This window comes from Prionailurus bengalensis, chromosome D1 (assembly GCF_016509475.1).
Source record: "Prionailurus bengalensis isolate Pbe53 chromosome D1, Fcat_Pben_1.1_paternal_pri, whole genome shotgun sequence".
NCBI lineage: Eukaryota > Metazoa > Chordata > Mammalia > Carnivora > Felidae > Prionailurus > Prionailurus bengalensis.
Window position 1 is genome coordinate 17770319 of NC_057346.1, and position 23598 is coordinate 17793916.

A 23598-nucleotide genomic window follows, 5' to 3' on the forward strand; every position below is an offset into this window, starting at 1 on the left:
TTCTTACATTCCACATATGAGTAAAATCATGTGGTATTTGTCTTTCTCTGACTGACTTATTTTGATACTGATACTGACAGCTGATACTCTTTAGCTCCATCCATGTCACTGCAAATGGCAAGACTTCATTCTTTTTATGGCTGAATAATATTCCGCGGTAGATATATACCACATCTTCTTTATCCATTCATCAGTTGATGGACACTTGGGCTACTTCCGTATCTTGGCTATTGTAGATAATGCATGTACTCCTTGGAATTAGTGTTCTCATATTCTTTGGGTAAATAGCAGTGCAGTTGCTGGATCATAGGGTAGTTCTGTTTTTCACTTTTTGAGGAACCTCCATGCTGTTTTCCATAGTGGTGGCACAAGTTTGCAACCCACCAGTGATGCAAGAGAGTTCCCTTTTCTCCACATCCTTGCCAACACCTGTTGTTTCTCGTGTTGTTGATTTTAGCCATTCTGACAGGTGTGAGGTGATACCTCATTGTAGTTTTGATTTGCATTTCCCTGATGATGAGTGATATGGAGCATCTTTTCATGTATCTGTTGGTCATCTGGATGTCTTCTTTGGAGAAATGTCTGTTCATGTCTTCTGCCCACTTTGTAATTGGGCTATTTGTTTTTTGGGTTTTATAAGTTCTTTATATATTTTGGATGCTAACCCTTTTTCAGATAAGTCATTGCAAACATCTCCTCCTGTTCCATAGGTTGTCTTTTAGTTTTGTTCGTTGTTTCCTTTGCTGTGCAGAAGCTTTTTATTGTCATACTGTCCCAATAGTTTATTTTTGCTTTTGTTTCCCTTGCCTCAGGAGACATATCTAGAACATTTTACTACGGGCAATGTCAGAGAAATTACCGCCTGTGTTCTCTTCTAGGATGTTTATGATTTCAGGTCTCATATTTAGGTCTTAACTTCATTTTGAATTTATTTTTGTGTATGGTATACGAAAGTGGTCCAGTTTTTCTTTTGCATACTTGCTGTCCAGTTTCCCCCCCACCATGTATTGAAGTGTCCTTTTCCCATTGGGTATTCTCTTCTGCTTTGTCAAAGATTAATTGACCATTTAGTTGTGTGTTTATTTCCGGGTTTTCTGTTCTGTTCCATTGATCTATGTGTCTGTTTTTGTGCCGGTACCATACTGTTTTGATGACTGCAGCTTTGTAATATAACTTGAAGTCTGGAATTATGCCTCCAGCTTTGCTTTTCTTTTTCAGGATTTCTTTGGCTCTTTGGGGTCTTCTGTGGTTCCACACAAATTTTAGGATTCTTTGTTCTAGTTCTGTGAAAAACGCTGTTGTCATATAACTCTTTATTTAAAAATCTTATATTTTCATAACTTTAGCAGTGTGTGTGTTAGTGTTGATTGTTTTGTGTCTGTTTTTAGAGTATGGTATATTGTTCAGATTTCAATTATTTTGTATTTGGGGGGATTTTTTTCTAGTATATTTTTGAGTATTCTTTTTACCTGTAAAAAGATTACATAGTGATTAAGAACAAGAATTGTAAGGTCTGGGTTCATGTCTCAGCTTCTCTGCTTACTATTTGACTTTGGGCAAATTCCTTAATCTTTCTGTGCCTTAAGTTTCTTCATCTGTCAAACAGGGATAATAATAGTATTTACTGAGGATTAGTTAATATATGTAATACAGTTACAGCAGTTACTGGTACATGCTATATGCACAATAAATGTTAGCTGTTATTGTTAACTATTCCTTTTTTCTGTTACTTACTGTTCTTTTCTGTCTGTGTTCAAAAGACCACCTATGTGGTTCACAGCAAAGTTCTTGGTTACAGGATTTTCTATGTTGTGTTCTGATGGCAGGTGCTCTGTCTTTCCCTCATTATCTCCACTTTACCTCCAGCAGTATCATAAACCTAGGAATGTGTCACATGTTTTTGTTTTTTAATTTTACTTCCTCCTGTTGCTCTGAGTCTCTACGGAGTCCCCTTCTCCTTTGTTTTATCCCCAAACTGGATATTGACTTCCTGAAAGAAGGACAGTTAGATCTTCATTTCAGATCTGTGATCTTTATGTTTAGGGAAATCAGTTTCCCGTTCAGGTTTACCAAGACTGTTTTGGTAGAGATCCAGAATTTAATAGATTTGGCAAGTATGTTTTGTAGTTAGCGGTTTAAAGTTATAATCATGTCCTTCTTTCATAGAAGATGGATTTTTGTTTTCCCCTTCTCTTTTTGCTTTGAGTGTCGAGGAAGGCTGGTGGAGTAAAATTGTTTTTATTATCTTTCATCTTTACTTGGAATTTCATGCATATTTATTGAAGGAACCGGTGGTTCGTGAGATGGTCGCCATGAAGAAACACGTTCAGGTGGAAACAGGTTTCCTTTATGATGCGTAGCTGGCAAGTTGCCTACATGGCAAGTAGATGTTAACTGAATTCTCCACTGAGCTTTGGGATTTGGACACGCAGATTCCGTAGGATTGGGAGTTCTTTTGTAACCAGTTTATATTGGCTTGTCTTTGCCTGAAACTATACAAAGAGTGTGAACACATTTCTAGCTAAATATTTTGTAGTTATATCACATCTAATTTTCTGATTCTCACTGAAATGAGAAAATGTGAAAACTTTTGGTCAACTATAAAAAACTATACAAAGGGAAGATAGTATTTTGTGGGAAGGCAGTGGTCTACAGGTTGAGAGCAGGGACTCTAGACCATGAGGGTTTGAATCAAGGGTGCTCCATCTACTGATTATGTAACTGGTATAAGTTACTTTAACCTCTTTGAACCTCACATTTTTTTGTTACAAAAGGAGGCTAAAAATAGTATTTATCTCTTAGAATTATTGTTAGAATTTATATATATGTATACAAGATAATATATAATATACATATATATTATATGTAATATAAATATGTTAACTCCAGTGAAACTAGTCAGGTAAGTTTTAGCTATTATTATGATACTTGTAATTGTTAATCGTTATTCTTCTGAATAATGGAGGACACGTATTGGGAGCAATTTGTCTAGCGTTATTTTTAACTCCCAGGTGTGGACTTGAAGGTATGGAGTGTTCCTCAACTAATCCTTCTTTCCAAATGAGTATTTTTCAGGGAATCCAACCCCAGGAAATACGCAACAGCTTACTGTGTTATTCTTCACCTCTCTGACTTACAATTTCCAGCCAGTTCATCTCCTCTTTAAATACAAGTTCAGTAGAATGTTTTTTTCCTCATAAGAATTCAGAAACATTTGTTCTGATGATGAGCTCATTTAAATTTGGGTTTGAGCACTGATAGAAAACCGAGCTGGGTTCCCTTAATGGGGAGTCTGGCCATTCATCCTCCTTCACCCTCCCCGGGTAGAATTTTTTTTCAGGAACTAAATAGCTTTATCTAGCAGGGTCTTCCTGCCGTTAGCAGTGGAACAGTACAAAGGCCACATTGAGCATAGCTGCTGGGGAAACCCTTTTTCCTTCTCTGGCCTGTAAATGCTGTTCTGTCTCTCTGAAAAGCCCTGACATCAGCTCTTGGAAAAATCCAAATACTTGTGTTAGAACAGGACTGAAACACTTGCCTGGGCAGACACTAAATGGCTGAACTATAGTTCTAAGTTTACCAGATGCCTCTCAGTCATGTTACACTTAAAATTAGAAAAAGTTACATCTATGAGTTTCAGACATTATATAGACAAATATTTAACAGCCCACCTCTCCTGTGCTCATTTTATTCTTTTTTTTTTTAATAAAGTCTAACTTTAAGGTAATGTGGAATTCATACATGGTGGGAATTCATACATTCATACATGTCATTCATACATGGCAGAACATGTCACATTATAAACTTTGGTGTTCTTCACATGTTAGGTGCTTCATAAGTATTTGATGTTTGGGGCAAAATACACTTACTGTAAACAAAGACTGAATTAGACTTTCTTGGTGTTCATGTCTATGGCATGTGAAGGTTTATTCATTCTTCAGAGTGCTCCTTTAAAACATGAATCAGATCATGACTTAAAACCCTCTAATTTTCCATTGTACTTTGAATAACATCTAGATTTGTTGACATGGCTCACATTCTTACATTATCTGGTCCCCTGTATCTGTTAATCTCATCTCATTACTACTCGGTCATTTTCTATGCTCAGGCCACACTGGACTTTGTATTTCTCAAATACACTCAGCTGCTTCTCCCTTGTGAACCTTGTACGACTATTCCTGTGCCTATAATTCTCTGGCCCCATATCTCCTCATCGCTGGCTCTTTCACCTCATTAGGTGTCAGGTCAAATGCCCTGGAAGTCTTCTGTGAGTAAACAGAATTAACCCATTTAGTCATAGTCACGTCTCTTTTATTTTTCTCATAACACTTACCACTGTCTGAAATAATTTGGTACAATTATTTGCTTGTCTAGTCTGTCTTCCTGTAGAATGCAAGCTTCTTGAGAGCAGAGGCTCTATCTGTTCATAGATGTAAATCTCCCGTGACTAGAACAGTGCATGGCACAGATTGCTGTTTGTGTAACTTAGTGTGTGTTTGGTGGCCCGTTAACAGGAAATCTAAGAAGTAAGAACATTTACTGGCTCACATAAAAAGAAGTCTAGAGGTAGGGCTCAGGGATTTTTAAAAAATTTTTTTTAATTTTTTTTTTTTTTTTTAACGTTTATTCATCTTTGAGAGACAGAGCATGAGCGGAGAAGGGTCAGAGAGAGGGAGACGCAGAATCCGAAACAGGCTCCAGGCTCTGAGCTGTCAGCACAGAGCCGGACGCGGGGCTCGAACTCAGGAACCGCGAGATCATGGCCTAAGCCGAAGTCGGCCGCTCAACCGACTGAGCCACCCAGGCGCCCCAGGGCTCAGGGATTTTTGATCTCATGGCTTACCTGTGTCAAGAGCCCAGGTTCTTTCTAATTCTCCACTGTTGCCATTAGTGTCAGCATCATCTTAAACTAGTTCTTAAGGATGAATGCTAAGTAAGTAGCAGTCAAGGCTACATTCTTCCTCATTCCTGTCCAGTGGGAGAGAGGAAAAGAAGTTTCATGTTCTTTCTTAAGAGTAAGAAAATACTTCCACAGATGTTTGTAGTAAACTTTGTTTCTATTCTCATCGTCCCTTTTTTTGAACCAGTTACCCAGCAATGCATTTACCATTCAGTGCAAAAAGGCCCATCTCTGTTGCTGCAAATGGGGTCATCTTTCCTTGAGTCATTCTGGGGAAAGTGGTAGATAACTGAATAGAATTGGGGTTAGAAGGAGGGCTGTGGTGTGGATTGGGAAGCACTTATATCCTCTATAATTCTAAATAAACATGTTTTGAATGAATGAATTCATTTATTAAACATACATTGAATTGTCAAGTATAAGCTCAGTGACGAACTAGTTAATTAGAATACAAAATCAGATAAAATACTGTCCTCACCTTCAGATAATTTAAGATCTAGTGAGAGTGACAAGTTAACAGATTATTAACATTATTTCAAAAATCAATTGAAGAAGGTAATTTAATCCAAAACAAAGCAAAAAAAAAAAAAAAAGAAAAGGGGAAACAAAGAACATATGAGACAAACAAGCAAATGGCAAGATGGATAGGCTTAAATCTAGACATTATCAATAATCACATTAAAGGCAAATTGTGTAAACACCCCAATTAAAGGCAGAGGTGATCAGATTGGATAAAACTGCAAAGCCCACCTATATACAACATACAAGAAACACACCTTAATAAACATAAAGACACATATAGTTTATTTTTTATATTAAATACAGTTTATTGTCAGATTGGTTTCCATACAACACCCAGTGCTCTTCCCAACAGGTGCCCTTCTCAATACCCATCACCCACTTTCCCCTCTTACATATAGTTTATTTTTATTTTTTTTATTTTGAGAGAGAGAGAGAGAGAGAGAGAGGAGACAGAGAGCACGCGAGTGGAAGAGAAGGCAGAGAGAGAGAATCTTTTTTTAAATTTTTTTTCATGCTTATTCATTTCCTGAGAGAGAGAGACAGAGTACGGACAGGGGAGGTTGAGATGAGCACTGGGTGTTGTATATAAGTGATGAATCACTAAATTCTATTCCTGAAATCATTATTACACTATATGTTAACTAATTTGGATGTAAATTAAAAACAAAAGAAACAACAAGCCAAAGTAAGAAGGAAAGAAATAATAAAGATCAGAGTAGGAGTCAATGAAGTAGAAACAGAAAAACAGTAGAGAAAATCAGTGAAAGCAAAAGCTGTTTCTTTTGAGAATATCAATAAAATTGTTAAACCCCTAGCTAAGCTGATGAGGAATAAAAGAGGGAAGACAAACATTACCATTCTCAGGAATAAAAGAGGTGACATCACTACAGATTCTACAGATATTAAAAGGATAATAAGGAGGGGGGGCGCCTGGGTGGCTCAGTCGGTTGAGTGTCTGACTCTTGATTTTGGCTCAGGTCATGATCCCAGAGTCATGAAATCAAGCCCCTCAACAGGCTCTGTGCTGAGCGTGGAGCCTCCTTAAGACTCTCTCCCCCTCTCGCATGCTCACTCGCTCTCTCTCTAAAAAAAAAAAAAAAAAAGATAATAAGGGAATATTATGAATACTTTTATGTCAATAAGTTTAACAACTTAGATGAAATATGGTTTGGGATTTTAAAAAGTCTACCAAGATACAAACATATGTAAGGTATAACTATGTATTATATATGCATACATATATATGAACATGTAAAATACATGTGTGTATGTGTGCAGATATACACACAGTTGTATGTATATACACGCATATGTGTACACATTTACACACATATATATAAACATATAAAATGAACAATATATTATAACCGAGTGGAGTTTATCCTCAGTACAGAGTAGATGGAAGCTAATTTTCTTGTCACATAAGGGAGTTAAGCAAGGAGGGAAGATCAATGAACCTTGTACTGGATTAGAATTATAGACATCAGTATGAACTCATGTTTAACTTAATATATACATAAAGATGGATAGATACTGAGGCAATTTTTGATTTTCTAGTTCTGTCTGCTGAGGAAGCATAGAAATAACAGGAAGCACACCTAGAACCCAGATCTTGGTTTCTAACTACCAATCCCCAGTAAATAGCTCATTGGAGAAATGGTTGATTCCAAGGCTGGATTAGGGAAAATAAAAGAGGAGTCTAGAGCACCTTATAGTGCCAGAAGCAAGGAAATGCTCCAAAAAACAAAAGGCTGAGCTTAGATGACTCAGTTGAGTCTGTTCAGCTCAGGTCATGATCTCATGGTTCGTGACTTTGAGCCCCACATTGGGTGCTGTGCTGACAGCTTGGAGCCTGCTTGGGATTCTGTCTCCCTCTCTCTCTCTCTGCTCCTTCCCCACTCGCCTTGTCTCTGTCTCTCTATCGAAAACAAATAAACATTAAAAAAAAAAAAGCTGGGGACATGTCAAAAGGAAACAGGTACTGACCTGAAATACCTGTGAATGGCTTAAGTTGAAACCGTTTGAGCAGGAAAATAAGTAATGTATTGGATTAGAATTCCAAGTATAAAATAATACATATGAGTTCAGTATTGACATAAGTGATTGCATAAATAAGAAAACAGAAATACTCCTTACGGAAGAATTCCAAATAGCATGTGTACATTCTCCTTTATCCAGGAGATGGAGCTTAATCTTCCTAACCCCTAGTATTGGTTGGATTTAGTGACCTGCTTTAAAAAATTTTTTTTTTTCAAAATTTATTTATTTTGGGGACAGAGAGAGACAGAGCATGAACGGGGGAAGGGCAGAGAGAGAGGGAGACACAGAATCGGAAACAGGCTCCAGGCTCTGAGCCATCAGCCCAGAGCCCGACACGGGGCTCGAACTCACGGACCGCGAGATCGTGACCTGGCTAAAGTCGGACGCTTAACCGACTGCGCCACCCAGGCGCCCCTAGTGACCTGCTTTTAAAAAATAGAGTATGAAAAGTGCAAAAATGTAACTTTACAGGGAGAAGTCTGGTAAACCCTACCTTGACCAAATGATCACGGTTAACATGATTACATGATTACAAGGGACAAGTCCAGTTGTACACCCCCTGATGTGTGATAAGAAGGGAACTTCACTTCTGTGGTATCCCAGAAATAGACCTACATCTATACGGACAACTGATTTTTATTTTTATTTTGTTATTTTTTTAAAATTTCCTTTTAACGTTTATTTATTTTTGAGACAGAGACAGAGCATGAACAGGGGAGGGTCAGAGAGAGAGGGAGACACAGAATCTGAAACAGGCTCCAGGCTCTGAGCTGTCAGCACGAAGCCCGATGCGGGGCTCGAACTCATAGACTGCAAAATCATGACCTGAGCCGAAGTCAGCCGCTTAACCGACTGAGCCACCCAGGCGCCCCGGGACAACTGATTTTTAACAAAAGTGCAAAGGCAATTTGGTGGAGAAAGGATGGTCTTTTCAACAATTGATGCTGGAACAGTGGGATATTCATATATAAAAAAAGTAAATTTTTATCCATACCTCACACCTTATACCAAGATTATTGCAAAATATGTCAAAAGACCTGAAAGTAAACTGGAAAGTTCTCAAACTTCTACAAGCAAATATAGGAGAAAATCTCTGTGACTTTGAGTTAGTCAAAGACTTCTTAGATATGACACCCAAAGCATGTGCAGTGATCCTGTTTCTAAATGAGGTCATATATTCACAGGTACTAGGGATCAGGACTTCAGTGTTTTGGTTTTTTAATAATTTTTTTAAAGTTTATTCATTTTTGAGAGAGACAGGAGGTGAGCAGGGGAGGGGCAGAGAGACACAGGGAGACAGACACACAATCCAAAGCAGGCTCCAGGCTCAGCTGTCAGCACAGAGCCCGATACAGGGCTCAAACCCATGAACTGTGAGATGATCTGAGCCAAAGTCGGACACTTAATCTACTGAGCCACCCAGGTGTGCCTTCAATGTACCTTTGTGGGGAGATACAATTCAACCTATAACAAGTGTGGTAGTACCCAGTTTAGGGGTTGCTTTCACGTTTAATGCAGGGGAACTGATAATCTCTGTATGCACTTCTGTGCAGTTCCCACACTGCATAAGTAATGCATCTTCCTCGTCTATGTTTACTTGTTTTTCAAATGTAACTCTGGTATTATAATTAGAAAATATAAATACAGCTTTTTGGTAGTTATTCAATTTGTGGCTTTTATATGGTTCCTCTGTTTTGTTTTCACTTTTAACAGAAAGAATCTCCTTCGTCTATTAGAAAAATTTTGTCAACTTGAACACCAATGTAATGTTACTCTGGCCCTTTGTCTTACAAGGTCTGTTCCCAAAATGTCTCCTTTATTAGCTTCTTGCTGCTGTGTCTTTCCATAAAGGTTAGGCATGAGTCCACGGGATTGAGCTAAAGGAATAGTGTGTCCTCTCTTTTCTCTTTACCTGGCACACACACAAACTCCTCTTCAAGTCCAAACTCCCATGCGGATTCTTTACTATAGATAAATTCATCCTAAGGAAGAAATCAAGAGGGAGTGCCTAATTTGAGTTACAAGGTTATTTGTTACAACAATGCCTGTTATACTGAAAAAAATGGGCCTAGTCCAAATATTTACAAAAGATAATTGGTTAAATTGAATAGCCTATCTCAAAGCACTCTGTAGCTATCAGGAATTATTTATTTAGAGATCTCTTTCTCAAATCTTTATCTTACTTGGAAGCTCAGTATAAAATAAATAAAAGCTAAGCAGCTCTGATGTGCAGGGAACCTAAAACTCCCTCTCATCTACCCACTTGTGCTCTCTGAGGGACGTCTTTTGAACCCTTAAGGTTGTGTGCAGCACAATTTAAAATCAGTGCTGTAGTGAAATATTTAATGATGTAAAATTATGTCAATGTTTCATTAGTTAAAAAGTCTACCGGGGCGCCTGGGTGGCGCAGTCGGTTAAGCGTCCGACTTCAGCCAGGTCACGATCTCGCGGCCTGGGAGTTCGAGCCCCGCGTCGGGCTCTGGGCTGACGGTCAGAGCCTGGAGCCTGTTTCCGATTCTGTGTCTCCCTCTCTCTCTGCCCCTCCCCCGTTCATGCTCTGTCTCTCTCTGTCCCAAAAATAAATAAAAACGTTGAGAAAAAAAATTAAAAAAAAAAAAAAAGTCTACCAAACAGTATGTCCTATATGCTGTAATTGTTACAAAAAGAAACTTTTACACTGTAGCTATACTATATACAAATAGAGAAGTCTGTATTTTTAGTAAAGTTGGGGGAAGTATTCATAAAAATACTGGGTATTGAACTCTTGGGTGATTTTTATTTTCTATTTTGTCTTTTTAATTTTTAAAACTTTTGTGCATATATTTTTTGGGGAATAAAGAGGATATTTCTTCATGTTGAAAAGTAGAAAACTATTGCTTTCTAGGAAAATTTACACTTTTGGAAAGATGACAGTCTAATTCTTCAGTCCCTTGAGAGAGAGGAGTTCTCTTGAAAATGTTAGAAAAATACTATTGGTAACATAGATCTATTTAGAAATTAATGTCAGTAGTCTTACCTGTTGAAAGTGTGTTAGGATAAGTCACATTTTTAGTATCTAAAGAAGAAAATAGAACTAAATGTCAGTGAATTAAAAATGATTCCCAGATCTCGGGGCGCCTGGGTGGCGCGGTCGGTTAAGCGTCCGACTTCAGCCAGGTCACGATCTCGCGGTCCGTGAGTTCGAGCCCCGCGTCGGGCTCTGGGCTGATGGCTCAGAGCCTGGAGCCTGTTTCCGATTCCGTGTCTCCCTCTCTCTCTGCCCCTCCCCCGTTCATGCTCTGTCTCTCTCTGTCCCAAAAATAAATAAACGTTGAAAAAAAAAAATTAAAAAAAAAATGATTCCCAGATCTGGAGCGATGTAAGAACCATGTCAAAATATTTAAGACACACTTTCCCTCCAACTTTCCAAATTCAGTGTTGTGGTGAGCCATGTTACTGATAAGACCGTATACCCTCTACTCTAACTCCATAGTTTTGGGCCAAGAAAAACTCTTGTAGAAGAAGATGTGAGATAGCCTGCATATAACTAATTTTCTCACCTTTCCCTCTCAGAATCAGAGGTCTTTTTTTCCTTTGTGCCGATTTGAAAGTTTGGGTATTCAGATTTGTCATAGAAAATGTGGTTTCTTGATAGACTAAGTGGATGGCTAAGGGGAATTGAAGAATTGGTAATATTTGATGCCAGAACCAAAGCATTTATGAAGAGAAGTCTCTAGTTAAAAACCAAAAATTGCATTATAACATTCATTGTATACATAGCTGGTAAAAGTGTTTTTAATGAAACAAAATTTCCTTAGAAGAAAATAAGACATTTTTATGAAGGTGGGATGTGTGTTATATAGAAGATTTAATTGTAATGATATTGGCTATGATCAGTTTTTTTAGTAGCCTTATCTTTACTGATATTTTATATTCATATATCCTGTAAGTTTTATTTATTTATGGAAATATTTCACCAACTAAGGAGTGTGACATATAAATGTAATGATATATAATCAAAATGCTTACTCATAATGCATTTCTTAAATAATTGTAACAATTATAAGTAGAAAGCATGGAACGTCCTTAATCCTTATTCTCTTAGAGTTCTTCCTGCAAAGTATCTGAGGTTTTTATTTCTTTGTAAGAAATAGGTCTATGTTGGTTTGGTTCAAAGAAATTGTGCACATTTTTAGAGTATATGGCTGCTAAGTTTATACTTTTCTCATTCCCTGTGTTTCCTTGTGCTGTGACTTTTGGGGGGTAAATCCTTGTTTATTCAGCTTTGTGGTATAGATATGATATGAATTAGCTTTCTTTGTAGTCAAGGAATGAGTGCATACCAAGTACAATAGCTGAAGGTACGCAGAGATCATGACTAATACTCTGTGATTTGGGTGTCAGTGTAAATCCTGACTGGTTTTCCTTCTCCTAGAAGATTCCTATTATACTTGTGTTGGCACTTGCTAAGAAATGTCTAGGAAAATTTAAGAGAAATCTGTTATAATTTGCTTTTTTGTTGAATTGGTATTCCTTGCTACAAACTGCTATTTTTATGGATGTTTCAGACTTTTTCTTTAATAAAAATGGCCAACTGCAAATATGTCATATATGTGCTTTAAAGTGATACAGAAGAATTTGTATTTTGAGTGGAACTTTTTTATATACTAGACAATATGTTATTTGACATATTATTTTATATTTTAATTTTACATTTTCATAACATTCTCCAGTTTACATTGATGGTGGAGTTTGTCTCAATGACACCTCAATATAAAAGGTAAAAGCTAAGACTTTCTGCTTTTTCAGAAGTACAATTGTGACCTTTGGCAAATCTACACAAAGCAGTTTGTCCTAACAAATTTTGCTCAGTTCTCTCTTCAGTTTACAAAATTTGAACATTCAATCTTAATGTATTTTATGTAAAATCTTGTTCAGAAACATGCCTATCCTAGATTAAGAGGACATTTTTTTTCCCTCTTATTTTTATTATGCTCACAAACATATTCTGATTCTTTTTTTTTAATTATTTTTTTAAATGTTTTTATTTATTTTTGAGACAGAGACAGAGCATGCATGAGCAGGGGAGGGGCAGAGAGAGAGGGAGACACAGAATCCAAAGCAGGCTCCAGGCTCTGAGATGTCAGCACAGAGCCTCACGCGAGGCTCAAACCCACAGACCATGAGATCGTGACCTGAGCTGAAGTCGGACGCTTAACCGACTGAGCCACCCAGGCGCCCCAAATATATTCTGATTCTTGAAGTGTGTCTGCATTGCTATGAACTGTCCTCTTCGAACTGCTTTTGCTGCATGTCAGTTGTCTTTTTTTTAATTTTAATTTTTAATATTTATTTATTTATTTTGAGAGAGAGAGAGCGCGCGCAGGGGAGGGGCAGAGAGAGAGAGAGAGAGAGAGAGAGAGAGAGAGAATCCCAAGCAGGCTCCATGCCTTCAGCACAGAGCCCAATGCAGGGCTTGAACCCACGAACTGCGAGATCATGACCTGAGACCACACTGGGAGTCTGACGCTTAACTGCTGGAGGCACCCAGGTGCCCATTTTCAGTTGTGTTTAGGCATTTTTTTTATTTCTTAGATTTCTCTGATATCCCCGTGATTGTTCAGTAGCATGTTGTTTATTTCCACATTTTTGTGGTTTTTCCAGTTTTCTTCTTAAAATTGATTTCTAGTTTCATACATACCATTGTGGTCAGACTAGGTGCTTGATAGGATTTAAGTCTTCTTTAATTTATTGAGACCTGTTTTGTGGCTTAACATGTGATCTGTCCTGGAAAATATTCCATGTGCACTTGAGAAGAATGTGTATTCTGTTGCTTTTGGATAAAATGTTCCATATATATCTGTTAAGGACATCTGGTCTAATGTGTTGTTTTAGTTCAGTTTTTTCTTATTGATTTTCTGTGTGGATGATTCATCTATTGATGCCTATTGTATTGTTATCAGTTTATTCCTCTAGGTCCATTAATATTTATTTATTATGGTACTCCTATGGTGGGTGCATATTTATTTAAAAACGTTATATCTTCGGGGCGCCTGGGTGGCAGTCGGTTAAGCGTCGACTTCAGCCAGGTCACGATCTCGTGGTCCGGGAGTTCGAGCCCCGCATCGGGCTCTGGGCTGATGGCTCGGAGCCTGGAGCCTGTTTCTGATTCTGTGTCTCCCTCTCTCTCTGCCCCTCCCCCGTTCATGCTCTGTCTCTCTCTGTCCCAAAAATAAATAAACGTTGAAAAAAAAATAAAAAAATAAAAACGTTATATCTTCTTGCTGGATTGACCCCTTTATCATTATGTAATGCCTTTCTTTTTATTAAAGTCTTTGTTTTAAAGTTTATTTTGTCTAGTAAAAGCATAGCTACATCAGCTTTCTTTTCAGTTCATACTTGCATGGACTATCTTTTTCCCTACCTTTAATTTCAGTTTCTGTGTTACTTCTGAAATTAGTCTCTTTTAGGCACCATGTATATGAGTCTTTTTTTTAATCCATTCAACTATAATGTACGTTTTGGTTGGAGAATTTAGTCCATTTACATTTATAAAGTAATTATTGGTAGGTATGTACTTATTGCCATTTTGTTAATTGTTTTCTGGCTGTCTTTGTAGTTCCTCTCTGTTCCTCTCTTCTTTCTCCCCTGTGGTTTGATAACCTTCTTTCGTTTATGTACAGGTTTTTCTTCATTTTTTTGTGTGTATTTACTATAAGTTTTTGCTCTGTGGTTACTGTGAAGTTCACAAATAGCATCTTTATTTATATAATAGTCTGTTTTAAGTTGATGGCAACTTAAATTTGAACACATTCCAAAACTACATTTTTATCCCCCGCACATTTTGTTTTTGATGTCATATTTCATAGGTTTTTATTTTAGGTGTCCCTTAACTCACTATTGAAGTTATAGATATTTTTATTACTTTTGTCTTTTGACCCTCATACTAGCTTTATAAGTGATTAATTCACCACCTTTACTGTATATATTACCTTTCCCAGTGAGATTTTTTACTTTCATGTGTTTTCTTGTCATTAATTAGTGTCATTGCTTTTCACCTTAAAGAAGTTCTTATAACTTTTTTTTTTTTTTTTTTTTTTTTTTTTTTTTTTGGTAAGGACAGTTTAGTGGTGATGAACTCCTTTAGCTTTTGTTTATCTGAAAAATTCTTAGTTCTTCTGTTTTGAATGATAACCTTGCCAGGTAGAGTATCCTCCTCCCACTCCCCCACCCCGCAGGTTGGGTTTTCTTGGTTGGAAGTTTTTTTCTTTTAGTACTTTAAATATGTCATGTCATTCCCTTCTGGCCTGCAAATTTTCTGCTGAAAATTCTGCTGATAGCCTTACCGGTTTCCTTTGTACATAACAAATTGTTTCTCTCTTGCTGCTTTTAAGGTTCTCTCTTTATCTTTATTTTTATTTATGTTTTTGAGAGAGAAGAACAAAAGAGGGGGGAAGGGCAAAGGGAGAGGGAGAGCCTCTCTCCCTCTAGTGTGGAGCCTGCTGTGGGGCTTGATCTCCCAACTGTGAGATCATGACCTGAGCTGAAATCAAGAGTTGGATGCTTGATCGACAGAGCCACCCATGCACCCGGCTCTTTATCTTTAACTTCTGTTGTTTTAATTTTAATATTGCTTTGTGTGGATTTCTTTGGGTTTGTTTTGTTTAGAACTCTGGGCTTCTTGGACCTGGATGTCTGTTTCCTTCCCCAGATTAAGGAAGTTTTCAGCCATTATTTCTTCAAATAAGTTTTCTGCTCCTTTGCCTCTCCCTTTTCCTTCTGGGAGTCCTATAGTGGGGGTGTTATTACACTTGATGTTATCCCATCTGTCCTTTCACGTATCTTCATTTCCTAAAGTTTCATTTTCTCTTTTGTTTTTCTTTTGCTTCGCTGCTCTGTTTGGGTGGGTTCTGTTGCTTTGTGTTCTAGCTCACAGATTGTTCTTCTGCTTCATCCAGGGTGCTGTTGAACCCCTCCAGTGTATTTTTTTAGTTCAGTTCTTGCATTCTTCAGCTCTGTGACTTTTTTTTGGTACCTCCTTTTATTTTCTTTCTCTTTGTTGATGTTCTCACTGTGTTCATCTTTTCTTCTCCCAAGTTTCGTGACCATCTTTATGACCATTACTTTGAACTGTTTATCAGGTAGATTATGTATCTGTGTTTCATAAAGATCTTTTTCTGAAGTTTTTGTCTTGTACTTTTGTTTGCAACCCATTCCTGTCTCCTTGTTTTGCCTGAGTTTGTGAGTTCGTTTCTATATATTAGGCAAAACGGCTACATCTCCTAGTATTGATGGAGTGGCCTTCTGTAGGAGATGACCCGGAGGCCCAGAAGTGCATTCCCCTTGGTCACCAGAGCCAGGCTCTCAAAGGGCATCCCCTGTGTGTTCTGTACATACCTGCTGGTTGTGGTGGAGCTATGGCTATGGCATTGGAGGTGGTGAAGGAGATGTTTGCCTGGCTGTGGCATGGTTGGGCACTGAAGAGGGGGTACCAACCTCCATTAGCAGGCTAGAGGGAGATTATAAAAACGGTGCCCGCCAGTGCCGGCCTTAGCACGATAGAATGTGATCACAAAAATGGCACCTGCCAACACTCTGTTCTTGGAGAGAGAACCATCAGGTGCCTTCTTCTCTGGAAGTTCCTTTAAGATGAGTAATTCGGTCTCCTTTACATGTGGTCTAGGAACTTTTCAAACTGCTGCTTTTGTGCTAGGTCTCAAGGTGAGTGAGTCTGCCTGCAAGACCTTTAAGAGTGTTTTAATTTTTTTTTAATTACCTACATTTCTATGGTTCTCCTGGATGTAATCTTAGTTGATACAAAGTTCTGAGGGCTTGTCTTCCTGGTGCAGGGCCCACAGGTTGGGGTGCCTGATGTGGGGCACAAACCCCTCACCCTTCTGGAAAAAGTTCCATATTTTTTGAGATCCCTCCCAATTGTGGGTCATTGCCCCTGGGGTGGCATTTTGGCAAGAGCATGTCTGTCTCTGCCTCCCTTACCTGTCTCAGTGTGGCCCTTTTATCTTTTGTTGTAGAGGCACTGTTCATCTAGTTTTCACAGAACTTTTTCGGAGGAAATTCTTCCATTTTAGCTGTTGAATTTTGTGTCCATGGGAGGAGGTGAGTTTAGGATCTTCAGGCACTGCCGTCTTGAACCACTTCTCCAAACAAATTCTGAAATAGGGAATCGTGGAACAAGATTGAGATTTTAATCACTCTCAAATGAAAATTATGTATCGTCATTATTTTAGAAATCATGAGATTATTCTGTTGAGTCCAGTTTATTGTTTATATAAGCCCAGATCCATATCATCATCGATTTGATGGTTTGACTGATGTTGAATGGGATGCAAATAACTAAGTAGTTTGAGGTTCTCATACTTTTTTCTGGCAGTTCTCTTTGTTTTTTGAAGTGAGTAATTTGAAGTCTAAAAAGACACTGTATAAGTTAATGGTGATACTCATGATTTCAAAGGAAAGTTATTTAGAAACCTTACAGGAAATATTTGCAAAAGTGATACTATTCCAGATTATCAATGAGTAAATGAGAGCCTGTAATAAATAAGCTGTTACATTAATTATGAACTACTTTTCTCAGTTCCGAAACAACCAGTGTCCAGCTTACAATATCTGACAGAGGCAATTAAGATAATTTAGAATTTACTGTTTGATTTGTCAAAGTACGTCCAGGAAAGAAGAGCCACTTACTGAGGGTCGTCATGTGTTTCAAGTTCTTCAGTAACAGTGACAGTATACCAAACCATATTTAAGAAGTTAGCTTGAGATCTTACATTACATTTCAGTGAATTGTTTTTGGATTTTACACCAGAACTGAGCTCCTTGGTCCTTGTCATTTTGTGGTTTTGTATTGCAAGGTCCAGAGGTTTAAAACTAATAACACCATGAAAAATTCTCCATGAGTCATCCTGTCAGCTGTAGCTTCTGTCTGAGTCTTTCTGATGTAACTAATGTTTTATTGCCAGCTCAGCTAACAACTTTTCATGCTTTGGATCTATATCCTAATAAAAAGGTACAATGGTAGGTCATTTTCAGACTTTTATTTTTTTGTTTTTTCCATAATTTTTAGTTCTTTTAGTGACTTTCAGCCAGGCCAGTTATAAATTGTAGGTGGTGACAGGACCTACGGCTGGTGTTTTTTTGAAGGGGGAGGAGTGGTAGTGGTCATTACTACTTTTGGTTCTATGAATCTGACTGTCCAGAGATCTAAAGCTCGAATTAACAGTTTAGCTAAAGTCAGCAGTATGTTCTAAATCCCTATACTTATGGGTACTTATGGGTACAGATGCCCTTTTAGCTGTTTTGTTTGTTATTTTGTGAAAAATGATGTAATAGTAGAGCTAGCTGGTTCGTATTCACGTTGGAGTAATTTCAAATTTAAGGGTTGTACTTTAGGCTATTTAAATTATTTTGTAGAAACAGGGAAGTAAAAAACCTAATTTATATCCAGGACACGGGATGCCTTAATCATTTTGATATTTTAAAGGAGATGTGGAAATAATGCACTCTCTTGCTAAGAAGTGACAGGTATGGTCAGCACAATTTCACAGCCTTAAAAAGAAATCACTGACCCTACTTGCCATGAAAATTAAAAGTTTGGGTTGTAACCTGATCTTTTCTTTTACCCTGCAGCATCTGGGAAGTTTGTTAACTTGAGTATTGACGTTAATTTTATATAATATGGCTTGGCACGTTAAACCTATGGTTTCATCATTGGCTTTGGATTTTGCATTTCTGTGGATTTTGCTGAACTGAAAGCCTATTTGAATATTGTTAGTCTTTAAGTTTATTTTTCTCCTCTACTTAATTTGTAGTTATGTCTCTAAAGTTCAGATTTTATTTGCATTTTAACTAATAGCTAATAATCATTAAGTGGTTATTCTGTGCTAGGCAGTGCTTCTCATTTAATGTTCCTCATTTTCTAATCTAATCCTCAAAACAAATTTGTAAGGTAGGTAGTAGTATTATCATTATTTTACAGATGATTGTTAGAGAGGTTAAGGAACTTGCCCAAGTGCAAGCGCCTTTTCAAACTAGAATGTGAACCTTGTTCTTTGTTTTCTGAGACATCCCTGTTCCTGAGGCCTTGAGATCACACGTGATTTTCATTGCCGATAACTGTATTGGAACACTGTATTTTTTGCCTTGATAATTGCCATCATTTTATGAGGATTGAGCCTTAGAATTATCTTAGCTGTAACCTATTTTGCAGAGTTCTTTGTCTAGAAACTCTCCTCACTGGCATGAATTCCAATAAACTAGTGCTATATGTCATGGATTCCCAGGTACACAGGCTTTTCACCCTGCATTTTAACATTGCTAAAGTCAGGATGTATCTTACAGTGGAATTTTTTGGAATTCTAAATTTAGTAGCTAACATTGCTTGCTAATGAAAACTCGACCACAGTCCAACAATGTAGGTAAAATATCCTTAACTTTATTCTCCTCATTTCAATCATCCCTTATTAAGAACCATCCAGAGTCCCAAATTCTTCATCATTACTAACCCCAAGAAAAAAATATCTACCTTGAAGGAGAGAGAGGGTAGGAATTAAGGTTTGAGTGTGATAATCTCTATTTTTTCTTTTGGGACATTTCTCATAGGAACAGTGTCAAAGGCTAGCTCTTTTCTCACAAAAATCAAAAAAGGAAAAATGACTTCTTACAGGCTCTTCATTATAAGCAAATATGTGAAAACACAAAGTTTGGCGGCCCTTTCCAATTCTTTTTTCATCTACAACAAATTCTGTTTAACGAACTTAAAGGAATATCCCAGTTAGAAAATTATGTATGTGTGTATATATATTATATACTTAAATATGTGTATGTATATATGTATAGTTAAACCTGGCTATAATTAGAAGTTTTACTAGAATAAATATTTATTTAGTTAGGGTTTATGTAATTATCAAATCATAACTCCCTTTATACTGTAATAACACATGGGTGGAGTGTGAAAATAAAAACTTTGGGGAGGCCTCTATGTGTTGCTACCTGGGGCTTTAATATTAGAGCTCAGAACTTGTAAGAAGAAAGGCATCCTGGACACTTGGGTGACCCAGTCGGTTAACCATCCTTCTCTTGATCTTGGCTCAGGTCATTATCTCACAGGCTTGTGAGTTTGAGCCCTGCATTGGGCTCCTCGCACTGACAGTGCAGAGCCTGCTTGGGATTATCTCTCTCTCCTTCTCTCTCTGCCCCTCCTGCACATGCTCTCTCTCTCAAAATAAATGAATAAACTTAAAAAACCTGGCATCCTGGGGCACCTGGGTGGTTCAGTAGGTTAAGTGTCCGACTTCAGCTCAGGTCATGGTCTCATGGTCCATTGGTTCCAGCCCCACTTTGGGCTCTGTGCTGACAGCTTGGAGCCTGGAGCCTGCTTTGGATTCTGCATCTCCCTCTCTCTCTGCCTGTCCCCCAGTTGTGCTCTGTCTGACTGTCTCTCTCTGTCTCTCTCTCTCTCTCAAAAATAAATAAACGTTTAAAAAAAAAAAAAAGAAAGAAAGGCATCCCGAAGTCAAGTGAGTCAATGTAATTATAAGCTTGAGGCCCTTGGTTAGGATTTGTGGCGTATGAGTGTGCTTGCTGTATAGGTTATCAAAAGTAAGGGCATCTAGTTGCCTTATCCCAGTGGCTCAAATTTTGACAACCCTTTCCTTTTTATTTATTTATTTTTTAAGTTTATTTGTTTTGAGAAAGAGAGCACATGCACAAGTGGGGGTGGGGGTGGGGGGGGGGAGAGAGAGAGAGAGAGAGAGAGAGAGAGAGAGAGAGAGAGAGAGAGAAAGAAAAAGAATCCTAAGGAGGCTCTGCACTGTCAGCGCAGAGCCTGATGTGTGGCTCAAACTCATGAACTGAGTCATGACCCGAGCTGAAATCAAGAGTCGGAAACTTAACCACCTGAGCCACCCAGGCACCCCAGTTTCCTTTTTAAATTATGGTTCTTCATATTAGTACTTGGACTTTGTCTTACATCTGGAAGAATACATACACGTGTACGTAAATAAGCACAAACATGTTCATTGTTGGCTAAATGCCCAAGTCATCAATATGGTATTTTCAAAAGCCAGGTACAGTTTGATTAAGTACATTAATATAATGTCTTCATTCAACTATAGCTCTTTTACATAAATATCGAACTAGAGGAGATTGTCAGTTTTATGCTTGGGTTACAGAATGGACAAGGACTTGAAAATAGAGGATTTTGTGCGGAACCGTTTCATCAGCCTGGTGTCGGGCTAACTGCAATTTAGTGATTAGAGAAAAATTATTGTGATTTAAAAATTTTTGTTCTTCATCTGTGCTTTAAGAATTTAGTAAGTAGATTGTGGTAAGCAAATTTTCCTGTACAGTAGTCCTTGTTCATCTTTTCATTCCATTTTTATCTTCTTTCCCCTCCTCTTCCATTCCCTCGTAAGAGAAAACCGCTCAGGAAGCTGGTTTTCAATCAGTAGTCTGGGAACTTCCGGGATTCTTTACCAGAATCTCCCTGGATGTTGCAGTCAGCCCCTGACGCAAGCGGCCATTGTTTTGGGGTAGGAGTTTCTGTAACGGCTATCAGGAAGAGTGGCTGAGGTTGCTAACTGCAGGTATTATCCTTTGCAGAAACTCAGCTGGGAATTCTTTCCTGCCAGCTTTTATATTTGTTTCCAAATGAAAAAACATTCCCACCTCCCCACTTCCCCAACAAGTAGGGATGGACTTCTTAGGAACTATTTCTAAAAGTTTGATAATCGTTTGTAATTGGTACATTCAGTAGAGCAATGTGCTCTTTACCCCAGAGCCCCTTTTCCCTGACTTTGTTGTGAGTTAACATGCACTTATCATGGAAGTTTTTAGATTCTTTGTCTTTTTCTTTGGATCAATTTTGGCTTATGTAGGAGTTAAAGAAAATTGTAATTAAACTTTTATGTTAGAGGGTTTTTTCTTTTTTTAACTAAACTATCTCCATGACAAAAGTCATCCCACCGTCATTGTTTTGGTTTTTTTCTTACTGTGTTTACTAATAACCTTTTTTAAAGAAACATTTTATGGCTATTCTTAAGAAAGCCTGTTTTTATTACGCAGGCTAAATAATCTTTACATAAAATGCCAGAGGTTGAGGTGATTTCTGAAAGGACAGACCTGAAAAGGAGAATGGGAAGAAATTTGGAAACACTTAGAGACTTAGTGTTTATATGTAACATCAAATTCTTATCAGGAAGCCCCAATAATATTTCTTTAAAAAAGACAACCAGGAGGAAATGCAGTATTCTTTATAGCTTATAGAACTGCAAGAAGAAAAGATGTAACCTTTGTTTTCTACTTTTGGAACATATTCTTAATAACTGATAATCCTGCGATGGTATTTTCTCTAGATTTCTGTTACAAATGCCAAATGTAAATAAACAAGAATTGTGATTTGAGTATGATCAAAGGGTAGTAGATGCAGATCAACAGAGCAGTAATCAGCACCCAGATATCTTGTGGGGGTTGGGGAGGGGGTGACGGAAGGGAGGAAACTTTCTCTGCCAGGGAAACGAGGTAGAATATTTTAACGGTAAGATATTTCTCTTTACCTCAGTCTTTTTAACCTGTGAAATGGAAATAATAATATGTATATATAAGTACATAAGGATTAAATGAGATAGTACATGTTAACAGTTTAGAATGGTGCTGAGCACTGAATATTTAGATTTTAGTGACAGCTCCTAGCACCTGAAATTTAAGATTTAACAAAGGAGTTAAGATATTAAAAAAATAGAATGTAGCTTTTTTGTCTGCCTGTTTGTTGAATCTTGCTTTGGGAAAGTTAGTGTAAGATTTAAATCTCTTATTCTGGTTTAATAGAATGAATAAATTGAATAACAGTCTTACCAGTGAGATAACTACATTTAACCCTTTTTTTTTTCTTTCCTTTGTTTCAGGTTTCCCCTCAAAAAACCTATAAGGTAAGTTGTTCAGTTGCCCTTCATATGTTCAGGTTAACTCTTAATTAGAAGCATTCCTTCGAAATTATGGTGGATTTTTGTGGCTTTTGAAAATGTGGATTTTTTATATTAAGTAGTTTAAAATATCAAAATGTTTTACAAATTTAAAATATAACAGGTGTTGCATATTTTTTCTGGAGAGAGCATTGTTTTGATAACATTTTCAATGTTTTTAATGTAAGCATTTTAAAAGTTTGTTCAAATTGATAGTTAAGGTCACTCCCTATGAAGAGATTTAATTTTAAAATCTATTGTGACTGTTTTCAGTTGTGAGTAGCTTGGGGAGTGCGAATGGATTGCCAGTTTTTGATGTGTTTTATCACTTGGGTAACTACAGCTGCCTTTAGTTAATGAACTTTGGCAAACTGAATCAGTCTTAATTACTTTAAGCCAGTAAAGGGAAAAATCCAGAATGTTCAAATATGCCTGTGCCCACATCCATATCTCCATATGTATTCATACCCTGGGATTGAATGCCTTTTCCTCAGTACTTGTTCTTCAACATCTCTTTCTCATCCTGGTTGTTGTGAATATTATTTACAATGTACGTAGTGTATGATTCCTAACTATTATACTACTTTTGTCATTTTTAGTGACAGTGTGGTCCAGGATACCAATGCTGATCTTGACATTTCAGTTAATTAGTAGTGTATGTGTTACGGTGAGGGTCTTATCTGCTGCCCAGCCACTATTTGATCACTGTCGTTGGGTAGGCCATAGGAAAAATAATGATTCTAGTGTCAACTGGGCCTGCCTGACTTGTGTAGCTAGAGCTATAGTGAGGCTCGCCTAAGATTTTTTTTTTTTAACTTTTCTCATCCATGCTATATTTACACAGTGATTTTGAAACTGATCATAGTATATGTAGAGTCTGGTTGAGGAATGTGTTTAATTATTTTCAGGCACTGTTTTCTTACCTGTTCGGTGGAAATAATAGTAACTTGTGAAAACCACTGAAAGAATTTAAGTTATTTCTAAGAATAAAATAGACTTAATGCTAAATACTACTTTTATTATTTTTAAGCACTTTATATAACCAAATAAATAGACTCTTTATTACACATAGCATAGACTGAATTTAAAACTTCTTGAAAAACATACGTTAGAGAGATTTATGAGACTGTATAGGGTAAACTGATCAGCAATTTTTAAATTAAGTTTTTATTCTGTTGA

The 23598-nt window shown here is 37.4% G+C and overlaps 1 protein-coding gene across 1 annotated transcript in view; it reads left to right on the forward strand.

Moving 5' to 3' along the window:
• The window catches only part of ARHGEF12 (Rho guanine nucleotide exchange factor 12), a 150496-nt gene that overhangs the window by 49430 nt on the left and 77468 nt on the right, over positions 1–23598 (forward strand). The window contains 1 exon segment of the mRNA XM_043579638.1: positions 22363–22386. Within this exon segment, the coding sequence (XP_043435573.1) occupies positions 22363–22386 (24 nt within the window).